The 12007-nt window shown below is 46.7% G+C and overlaps 1 protein-coding gene across 3 annotated transcripts in view; it reads left to right on the forward strand.

Annotated features, from left to right (window-relative positions):
* Positions 1-12007, forward strand: part of NUP62CL (nucleoporin 62 C-terminal like) — a 153281-nt gene that overhangs the window by 117060 nt on the left and 24214 nt on the right. For all 3 annotated transcript variants that reach the window (XM_069944255.1, XM_069944257.1, XM_069944256.1), the window contains 3 exons: positions 334-478; positions 558-607; positions 7436-7570. In XM_069944255.1, the coding sequence (XP_069800356.1) occupies positions 334-478; positions 558-607; positions 7436-7570 (330 nt within the window). The remainder of the gene's footprint in view (positions 1-333; positions 479-557; positions 608-7435; positions 7571-12007) is intronic.

Here is a 12007-nt window from a genome sequence, read left to right on the forward strand (position 1 = left end):
TACTGTAAATTACATCCTCCTTCTTCCCTTATTTCACCCTCATCCAACCCCTACCTTCCCACCCACTATTCCCCATCCTTCACATTGCACTGAAGTTTGCAAGCCTACATCTCTGTAAAGTCCCCCTTTCATGTAACCCTGTAACCCAGAATTTGATACACCTAAGAACTTTTCATTTATTTTTTACATAGTTATAGTTATGTGAAATGAGTCATTTTTAGATTTTATCTTCAAACCTTACGTTTTATGTGGAATTTCCCTGTATGACTCTACTACAGTTTATTGTATGTATTCCAGTAGTGGTCTCATGTCATGAGTTTTTGCTTACTGTAGCACTCCTGCTGTTATGACCTACAATCAATTGGAGACCCTTATCAACAAATGGAGTTTGGAGCTTGAGGATCAAGAAAAACATTTTATACAACAGGCTACACAAGTCAATGCCTGGGACCGAACACTTATCCACAATGGGGAAAGGGTGAGCTATGAGCACCGTAGAAGCTATTATAAGTATTGATAGCTGTTGTAGCCATTTAATACCTGTGTTATGTTGACAGATCACTGCATTGCATAGAGAGATGGAGAAAGTTAAACTGGATCAAAAGAGGTGAGAAAAAAAATATACACCTTTCAGTAACTACTAAACACTAGTGATGGACAAACTTTTGTTTGTCCGAACCCAAATGCTCAGCATTTGACTTCTGGTGACTGCAGAAGCCTATGGCTGTATCCATGTTTTTAACCCCTTAAGGACAGAGCCTGAAATGGCCTTAATGACAGAGACATTTTATGAATATGACCTGTGTCACTTTATTCATTAATAACTTCGGGATGCTTTTACCTATCCGGCTGATTCTGAGATTGTTTTCTCGTGACATATTGTACTTTACATTTCTGGTAAATTGGAGTCGATACTCATAACGAATCTTTATGAAAAAAAAACAAATAATGTGAAAAAATGTGAAAAACTGCATTTTTCCAACTTTGAAACTTTTTTGCGTATACAGAAAGTGGATATACCACATAAATTATATATTAAATAGCATTAGCAACATGTCTACTTTATGTTGGCGGCATTTATTAAATGATCTTTCATTTTCTTTTAGACAATAGGAAGCTTAAAACATTAGCAGCAAATTTCCAAATTTTCAGTAAAATTTCAAAATCAGATATTTTTAGGGACCTGTTCAGGTTTAAAGTGTATTTGAGGGGCCTGTATGTTAGAAAGCCCCACAAAGCACCCCATTTCAGAAACTGCACCCCCCACACTCTGCAAAAGCATATCCAGAAAGTGTTTTAACCCTTTAGGGGAGTCACAGAAATAAAAGCTAAGTGTGTAAGAAATTTGCAGAGATTTTATTGTAATCCAATATTTTTCATAATTATAAACCTATTACCAGAGAAATGCACCCCAATAATTATTGCCCCGTTTCTGCAGTTTATAGAAATACCCCATATGTGGCCCTATTGCGCTATTTGACGCAACCACAAGTCTCAGATATAAGGGAGCGCCTAGTGAATTTCAATGCCTCCGTTATATTTGGTCATTTCTGACTGTACCACTTCAGGTTGGCAGAGGCTCTGGGGTGCCAAAACCTAAAAAACACCCCTAAAGGGCCACCATTTAGAAAACTACACCCCTCAAGGAATGTAACAAGGGGTGCGGTGAGCATTTGGACCCCACAGGTGCTTCACAGATTTTCCGAACAATATGGCGTGAAAAAAGAAAAATTTATTTTTTACACTAAAACGTTGTTCTAGCCTTCAATTTTTCATTTTCTTAAAGGGATAAGAGGAAAAAAAAGACACAAAATGTGTAGCGCAGTTTCTCCCGAAAACGGAAATACCCCACATGTGGACATAAAGTGCCAAGCGGGCTTTCCACAAGGGGTTAAAAAGAGAATTAACCCAAAACGTGTAGGGTAGTTTCCCCTGAGTATGAAAATACCCCACATGTGGGCATAATGTGCCATATGGGCACAGGGCAAGCCACCAAAGGGACAGAGCGCCATTTAGAGGCTGGAATGGAGGATGGAGGCCATGTTGCAATTACAAAGCTCCTGTGCTGCCAGGTCAGTAGAAACCCCTGACAAGTGACCCCATTCTGGAAACTACACCCCATAAGGAATCTAACAGGGGGTGCAGTGAGGATATGGACCCCACTGGTGACGGGCACTTACGTAGAACATGTGCCGAGAAAATAAAAAATACAATTTTTTTCATTTTCACGTCCCAAATGTGGCCGTCACCAGGGGGCCATATCCCCGCTGCCCCCCTTGTTAGATTCCTTATCGGGTGTAGTTTCCAGAATGGGGTCACGTGTGGGGGGTTTCTACTGTCCTGGCCGCACAGAGGCTTTGTAATTGCATCATGGCATCCTCTAATGGGAATGGCGGCCATACCTACTTAGCTGGGAAAAAGAACAATTCTAATTTATTTGGGGGTATTAGGCCATTTATTAGTTTATAAGGTTGGAAATGACAGGTGTCCATCAAATTCAACCTGTGTTGATCCAGAGGAAGGCAAAAAACTCTTGTGAGGCAGACGACAGTAGCCTTATCACAGGGGAAAAATTCCTTCCCGACTCCATAATGGCGATCAGAATAATCCCTGGATCAATGTGACCCCTGAAATAGGAATAAGGGACAGAATTTAGATAATGTAGAACTCCGATGACGTGTGGTGCGCCTTGGAGCGATCCAGTATGCAGAGGCCGGGGGGATCAGGACAGGCGTCACACTGGAAAATGGCGTCCTTCCTGATCCCCCTGTTATGCCACACTCTGCACTTCTTCTGGGGTGTCCTGTTTTCCAGTGTGGGGGACGTCACCTGGAAAATGTTGTCCTGGTGCGATACGGGGTCCTTCATATCCAGAAGCGCTGGGTTCGCTCCATGGATGCTAAATATTAGGGCTCTATTACTACTTCTGATATTTTCGTATCGTGCCGCAAGCTACAGTAGCTCGGGCAGCGAGGGACCAGAAGAGGGGGTGCTGGTATAAAAGTTATCCCCGTACAGGTGGTAACCTTTATCCAGCAGTGGGAAGATCAGTTCCCGGACGATCTTCCCACTTGTTCCGAGGATGGGGGTGGAGGGGGCATCTGGGGGCTGCATTCGGGTGTCCCTTCCTTCATACACTCTAAGGGTACATGCACACTGCGGAATCGCGACAGATAACCCTTCGTGCATTCCGCAGTTGGCACCCGCCGGCTGACGGATGCAGGCGCACGTCTCCACACGTGTCATAGACTCCATTCTATGCCCGGGCGGATTCCGCTCTCCGTCCAACGTATTTATTCTTTGGATGGACGACGGAATCCGCCCGTGCATAGAATGGAGTCTATGACATGGGTAGAGACATGCGCCCGCATCAGTCCGCCGGCGGGTGCCAGCTGCGGAATGCACGAAGGGTTATCCTTCGCCATTCCGCAGTGTGCACGCTCACAGAGTTTGTAGAATTTCACACCATACCGTCATCTCTTATTGGGACGGTACTGGCAGAAAAGACGCTACGCTACCCCAGACACGTCACTGGATGATGAGGATGAATGGAGGAAAGAAGGATCCCTCCCATTCATCCTCACTGGCTGTTTCGGTGTCTGAGGCAATAATAACGTATCCCTCTGACGCCGAAAACACCCTGGGGACCATCTTTATACGGGGATTGGTATATGGGGTATGTAGTGGTGTAGTGTCAAACTTTATTCAATGTAGTGTGGTGTAATGTAGTGTTTTTTTACGTGTTTTTTATTACAGTAAGTATAAAAAAAAAAAAACCTACGCCAACAAAGGAGTTGCTGATAAATGCTGCACTTATAAGCGGCACTTATCAGCAGACCGTGGCAGTAGAATATAGAAAAAAAAAAAACACCCTACGCCAAAAAGGAGGAGTTGCTGATAGGGTGATAGCGGCGATAGGGTGCGAAAAATAGAAAAAAAAATTTTTGGAAAAAAAAAAAAAACTTTTTTACATTCTGAACGTCCCTGTAGCTGCTGTTAAGTGTATTACACATACCAGCCGCTAGAGGGCAGCGGAGCGCAAAATACGGAAAAAGCCAACGCTGGAGCCGAAAATAGCCGAGAGAAGCCGAACGTGACGTCACGGAGGAAGCCGAAGACCCGAACGAACACGAGGACGCCGCGAACCCGGAAGACGCCGATCAGGAGCCCGGGACAGGTGAGTAATGTACAAATACCTGCTCTGGACCCCTCGGCTACCTAGCTGAGGGGTCCAGGGCAGGTATTTTTTATTTTATGGGACTCTGATCGCCGTGCCATCGGCCCGATCGCCATTACTTTTTACAGTAATGGCGGTTGGTGCCGTCCTCGGACAGCACCGACCGCCATTTTTTTCCGGGTCATCGGGTCACCGATGACCCGGAAAGGTTCCGATCGCCGCTATTGGCTGATCTGAATTGATGAGCCTATAGCGGCGATCGAAAGCACGGAGGGTGTTAACCACCCCCCGTGCCGAGAAGCTATGATGGCCTGCTATGATTTATAGCAGGCCATCTTTCCCGATCGCTGTGTGCGAACACGCAGCGATCGGGGAAACATCGGGCGTAAATTTACGCCCTGATGCGCCAAGTACCAGGATGCGAGGGCGTAAGTTTACGCCCGATGTCGTTAAGGGGTTAAATACTCCCTAGGGCTGTATCCAAGCGTTCGGCAATTTCACTTATCGCTAGTGTTAGTGGGGAAGATACAGATATGGCTTTAGTGACAGAGTTATTCTATTCTGCATATTAGCTGGTGGTTATAATAATGGGACTCGTTTGTGTATGTGCATGTAGAATAGATGTAATTGACACACATGAACGTTGCATATCTGCCTTATTGACATGAATTAACTGCAATACTAAATAGAGCCTGTGAACATGTATGGTGCTGTTTTTGGATCTAAGCTGCCATGTGTTTTGTATCCTGAGCAATATATATCATTGTGCAGTCATTGGCAACTGCAGTTCAGAAGGAGCTTGATAGGAAGGTCCCTGTGATTGCCTCTTGTCACCTAATAGGGAAAAAATGTAACACTAAGTTTAATAGAGTATAAAGTTCCTTACCCTCCAAAATAAATATATATTCATATTCTATTAAAGGAGTCCCACACAAAAAAATGCAGTTGGGGGGTACGGGAACATAGCGTATAATTACCAGTCCCTGTGTCCCACTAGCACCGCTCTACCTGCTCTTGGACAGCCGCCAGATATCATTTTCATCTGGCTTCCTTTTCACATCACGTCCCCGGCTCCTGCTGTTGCAACGTCACGACGGCTTTCGGGGATTGAAAGACATCGTTGCAGCGGCACAAACTCTTGCTCGGTTCTCAAACACTTTTTGGACACCCAGTCCAAAAGTACTCGGTATCTGAACATTTTTGAGAGCGTGGATGGTGGGTTGTACTTGTTGATTTTAGCACTGGTGAGGCTTCACATACAGTACAGTGCTGTAAAAGACTGCTGGAGTGCATATACAGTACAGTAGTAGTACAGTCAGTGCACCACCATCTCCCATCCCTCACATTGCTGTGGGGGACTCTATTCTATACAGGTCACGATGAGTGAGAAGTTATTGACTACTGTACTATGCTGGATTTGTTGAATGTTTCTTGTGTATAATGTCTTGTACAGTATATAGTGTCACTCTGTAATATACTGTACAGTATATAGTGCTGTTCTGTACAGTAGAGATTAAACTGGGCACTTTTCACTGTAAGAAATGATGCTGTAGGTAATTTTTGGTGGGTGCTGGAACCAATTACACACATTTACATTATTTCCTATCGGAAAACACTGCTTACTACTCAAACTGCCTACTGGAACCGATAAAGTTAATAAAAAAGAAAAAGGAGGTGTGTGTGTATGTGTATATATATATTATTATTATTTATTTTTTATTTTTTTTTATGAGGTACTACCTCATACTGGTGTGTATGTGTATTTATATAATTATTATTTTTTTAACATATTACCAAAAAAGTAAGGTTTTAGTGGTCAGCTTTCCCTGCCCTATAACAGCATGTTGAATTCTTTAAAGAAAACGCTGGTAATGTGAAAATATTGGACCTCTGTTGTTGCTGCCAACAAGTAGGAAAATGTACAGGATGGGACCCGATGTGCATAAGTAAGGGTCCTTTTAGGGTGGTATTACACGGGCCGAGCAGGGCCCGATAATACCTGTAAACGAGCAGCGATCTGCTAGATCGTTGCTCGTTTACTGGACCTATTACACGGCCCGATAATCGTTTGACAAGAGCTGCAAGGACATCGTTACCGATGTCCTTGCAGCCCTTGCTAAACTGGCATACATTACCCATCCACGTTCCAGGGCTGCTCCTACGTCCGCTTCTCCCGGGGGTCCCGCGCGCTCTCTAGTGTCACAGCAGCCTGTCAGCTGGTAGGCCGCTCAGCCAATCACAGGCCGGGACTGCCGCGGCCTGTGATTGGCTGAGCGGCCTATCAGCTGACAGGCCTCTGTGACGCTAGAGCGCGCGCGGGACGCAGGGAGAAGCGGATGGCAGGAGCAGCCCTGGAACGTGGATGGGTAATGTATATCGTTAGTCGCCGGCCACGCACCGCGCCATTACACGCAGCGGTGCGCGGTCGGCGCCCGACGAAAATAGGTTCTAAACTATATCAACGATCAGCCGATGATCGTTGTCATCGGCTGATCGTTGCATTTATTACACGGAGCGATAATCGGCCGAATCGGGCCAATTCGGCCGATTATCGTTCCGTGTAATACCACCCTTACACAGAGATTATCTGACAGATTATCTGCCAAAGATTTTAAGCCAAAACCAGGAATGGATTTGAAAAGAGGAGAAATCTCAAGCTTTTCTTTATGACCCGATCTCTGTTTATAGTCTGTTTTCGGCTTTGGCTTCAAATCTTTGGTAGATAATCTGTCAGATAATCTTTCTGTGTAAATGGAGCCTTAGTGGCTGAAATAAAAGAAAAGTGCTTTTTAAGCCTTCCTGTGCTGCAACATGTAATTGATACTTGCTGCAGCCCAGAGGGTACAAACACACACAGCGTATACACAGCAGATACGCAGCAGATTTGATGCTGTGTTCAGTTATTTAGATCTAATCTACTGTGTATCTGCTGCGTATCGCAGCAGTAAATACGCAGCGTATATGCCGTGTGTGTTTGTACCCAGAAGGAGTAAAAGAAGGAGGATGCTAAAATATTGTCTCCTCGTTGTCCATACAGAATCCCCACATTCGTTGATTTTTTTTTTTTCGAAAATAGAAAATTCAAGTTTCAAAAATAAAATAAAATCATATCAAACTCTCAGGGCAAATTAATTTAATTAATCGTCTAGCCCTAGTTTCAACTCTTGGCAAAAAAATCAAAGTTTTGATATCCTATTGAAAATAGAGAAAAAGAAATCATGGTTTTCAAAGACCTACTGATTATATCTTTTTGTTTAGGTTGGACCAAGAATTGGATTTCATACTTTCTCAGCAGAAAGAATTAGAAGACCTTTTAACACCGCTGGAAGAGTCGGTCAAGGAACAGAGTGGAACTATTTATCTGCAACATGCCGATGAAGAGAGAGAAAAAACGTATGTTTTTTTTTTTTGTTTGTTTTGGGGGGTTTTTTTTGGGGGGGGGGGCGGTGTATTTGCGAATCATGTTGTAGGGAAAAATTTTAACATTTGGATTGTTATGACCTTTGAAAATGGAATTTAAGTTTTTTGTTTTTTTTTATTTGGTGTGGATTCACAACTGCCATGGATTTTTCTATAGGTTTGTGGCAATACCACTGCAAACGCTTCACATGTTGTATGCAGAGTATGCTGCACTTTTCTCCTCTATACATTGAAAGCTTGACAAATGCTGTGAATTTCTTCCCCCCTCATGGCTTAATGTTTGCTCCGTTATGTATTACCAGCTGTGAAACCTTTATATAGACAGGCCTGGGTCTTTCCAGATTAAGTCCAGTCACCTGAATTTACCACAGGTGCATCTCAAAGGTGTCATTTAGCTCTGGGGCCTCTCATTTCTCTTGATAAAAAAGGTCATAGCAAAGGCCCTAAATACTTATGTCTGTGAACACTTCTGGTTGTTACTTTTAATTAAATTAGCAAAATTTTGCTTGGCCGACTGAGTAGACTTGCCTAATGCTAAATTTACACGGAACGATAATTCGCCCGATCGTACGATTAACTATGTCGGAGTAACGTTTTTTGTTCATAACGATCAGCGTTTAGACTGTACAATATATCGTACGGAAATTCGTTTTGCGGTCGTTTTAAGCCTATCTCACACACTGGTTAAATCGGCGAATGACTGTTCACACGGAACGATCTGCAAATTTTTTGCGAACGATCGAGGATTTGAGAAGTTGTTGAAAGATCAAAATGAACGATTTCTCGCTCGTCGTTTTATCGTTCGCTACGTTTACACGTACGATTATCGTTCAAATTTGATCGTTATCGTGCAAATTTGCACGATAGTCGTTCCGTGTAAACGCAGCATAAGCGAGCTCCGCTTATCCTGCCATATCCTGGCTATTCTGCAGACCATTCTCACGGATGTTTGGCTGCTGCTGTGTGTGGGACCGGGAGTCGGAGGAGCCTTGCGGCCACAGTTGTGGTTGAAGCTCTGGACGAAAAGAAGGTAACTGCAGGTTTGACCTGAGTGTCTAACAGTTGTAGGTGTGTCCCGGCAGCGCTGTCCTGCTTCGGCTTACTGGGGCCAAGTGAACATGGGCATCCCTCCAGCTTTAGTAGCAGTGGGATCACATACTGAGCTGTCCTCCATCTTGCCCATGTTGTGCCCCTATGGCAGCAGTGGAGTGTGTGGTGCTGACCTGGACACAGTATAATTATGGCCCTATTCCACCAACAGATCTGACGACAGATTATCTGCCAAAGATTTGAAGCCAAACCCAGGAACAGACTATAATCAGAGAACAAGTCCTAAAGGAAAGACTGAGATTTCTCCTCTTTTCAAATCCACTCCTGGGTTTGGCTTCAAATCTTTGGCAGATAATCTGTCGTCAGATCTGTTGGTGGAATAGGGCCTTTACTCTGCTCTTTCGGCAGCAGAGTAATTTCACTGGTCTGCTATAATATGACCTATAATCTGAACTGACCGGTGCCTTTTGTTTGATAGTATCCTGATACTTAAAGGGGTTATCCAGTGCTACAAAAACCTGGCCACTTTCTTTCAGAGACAATACGACTCGTCTCCAGTTCAGGTTTGCAGTTAAGCTCCATCTACTTCAATGGAACTGAGCAGCAAAACCCTGCCCAAGCTGGAGACAAGAGTGAGACTGTCTCTGGAAGAAAGTGGCCATGTTTTTGTAGCGCTGGATAATCCCTTTAAAACTTTGTTGGTAACCTATTGTGCATATACAGAAGAGGCAAATAGACTAGATACACAGTGACTTTTCTACTCTGCATCGTGTGAATTCTTTTAAGAAAAATTCTGCTGCTGGTCAGAAAACGCCCCATCTGTCTGTCAGCGCCTCTATGCAGGAAAAAAAATGCTGCTTTTTCCTTAACCCCTTCCCCCAATATGACGTCCAGGGACGTCATGAAAAGCAGTGCCAGAATGCATCATGACGTCCCTGGACGTCATGCTTTCCCTGCCTCCCCCCTCTGTCCCTAGGTGAGATCGGGCAGCAGGAGGAGGCTGTGTCACACAGCATCCTCCTGCTGCCACTGCCCGGAGGGGAGCCGCGCTCCCCCCCCGGGCAGTTAACCCCATAAACGCCGCGGTCAATGCGACCGCAGCGTCTATGGGAAGATTCAGTGTCCCCCGCCGATCGGGCGGCGGGGGGAGGCTGCAGAACGCTGCCTCCCCCCACCGCCACTCAATCTGTGTCCCCCGGCCCCCTCCCCACGTCCTCCGATACCGGCGGATCGCCGCTACTACCGTTTTAGCGGCGATCCGCCGGTACCGGGCATTACCGGCGCCGCCGATAGTTTTCATCTCCCCCCACCGTGAATCCACGGTGGGGGGAGATGAAAAATGTCCCCTCAGACCCCAGATCAGCCCCCCGATCACCCTACCCGGGCGGCCATCAGATCCAAGATGGCCGCCCCCATCCCTGCGAACAAACGATGTTTGTTCGCAGGGATGGGAATTAATTAGTGATCAAAGCCCCATGCTCTCCGCCACCGAAGGTAGCGGAGAGCATGGGGCAGTGATCGGGGACCCCCCCGTGTGGTCCCGGAGCAGGCGATCGGCGGTATATACTATATACTATATACCGCCGATCGCCTGTTTCCAGTGCTGATCAGCACTTTTTATCCCCTGTCACCATAAATCATTGGTGACAGGGGATAAAAAGTGTCACCGTGCCCCCCCCCCCCCAAGTCGCCCCCCACCCCCCCAGTCACCCCCGTCCCCCAGTCACCCCCCCTTCCCCACATACGTTACCTGATCCACGGAGCTCCGTCCTCCTCGACGTCCAGGCTGATTCTGAAGTGCGCATGCGCTCCAGAATCAGTTATCTCAGAAAATTTAAAGTGACAGAGACCAATTTGGTCTCTGTCACTGAACTATGATTACTGTGATAGAAAATATCACAGTAATCATAGTAATACAGTGATAATTAATGTATAAAGTACAAAAAGTGAAAAACATACAAAAAAATAAAACACACACTTTTTATTATAGTAATAATTGCACTTTACTCCCAGATTACCCCTAGCCCCCCCAAAGTACCCGTAACCACCGCAGGTTGCCCATATCCGCCCCAGATTGCCCGTATCCGCCCCAGATTGCACGTAATCACCGCACATTGCCCATAACCACCGCACGTTGCCCATAACCACCGCACGTTGCCCATAACCACCGCACGCTGCCCATAACCACCGCACGCTGCCCATAACCACCGCACGTTGCCCATAACCACCGCACGTTGCCCATAACCACCGCACGTTGCCCATAACCACCGCACGTTGCCCATAACCACCGCACGTTGCCCATAACCACCGCACGTTGCCCGTAACCACCCCAAATTGCCAGTGAGCCCCTCCAGATGGTCCGTAATCAGCCCCGATTGCCCGTAACCCCCCCATATTGCACGTAACCACTGCACGTTGCCTCTAACTCACACACGCTGCCAGTGACCCCCTCCAGATTGCCCGTAACCACACCAGATTGCCGTAACCACCCAAAATTACATGTACCCACCCCTGATTACCTATAAGCACTTCAGTTTATCCGTAACCACCCCAGATTGTCTGTAACCACCCCATATTGCCCATAACCACCGCAGATTGTCTGTAACCCCCCCAGGTTTCCCCTAATCACATGTAATTCCCACCAGATTGCCCCCGACCACCGCACGTTGCCCCCGACCACCGCACGTTGCCCCCGACCACCGCACGTTGCCCCCGACCACCGCACGTTGCCCCCGACCACCGCACGTTGCCCCCGACCACCGCACGTTGCCCCCGACCACCGCACGTTGCCCCCGACCACCGCACGTTGCCCCCGACCACCGCACGTTGCCCCCGACCACCGCACGTTGCCCCCGACCACCGCACGTTGCCCCCGACCACCGCACGTTGCCCCCGACCACCGCACGTTGCCCCCGACCACCGCACGTTGCCCCCGACCACCGCACGTTGCCCCCGACCACCGCACGTTGCCCCCGACCACCGCACGTTGCCGGTTCCCATCCCAGATTACCTATAAGCACTTCAGTTTATCCGTTACCACCGCAGGTTGCCCGTAACCACCCCACATTACCTATAAGCACTTCAGTTTATCCGTTACCACCGCAGGTTGCCCGTAACCACCCCACATTACCTGTAATCTCATTTTTTTATTGTATTTTAGTAACTGCGCTATTCTAATAACCATTACTAGCTGCGGTTTTGCTCCAGCAAATTGGCGCTCCCTTCCTTCTGAGTCCTGCTGTGTGCCCATACAGTGGTTTATGCCCACATATGGGGTACCGTTGTACTCAGGGGAACCTGCGTTACAGATTTGGGCATGCAGCTTCTCTCCTGTTCCTCGTGAAATTGAGAAATTTCAAA

The sequence above is a fragment of the Dendropsophus ebraccatus genome, chromosome 10 (genome assembly GCF_027789765.1).
Source record: "Dendropsophus ebraccatus isolate aDenEbr1 chromosome 10, aDenEbr1.pat, whole genome shotgun sequence".
NCBI lineage: Eukaryota > Metazoa > Chordata > Amphibia > Anura > Hylidae > Dendropsophus > Dendropsophus ebraccatus.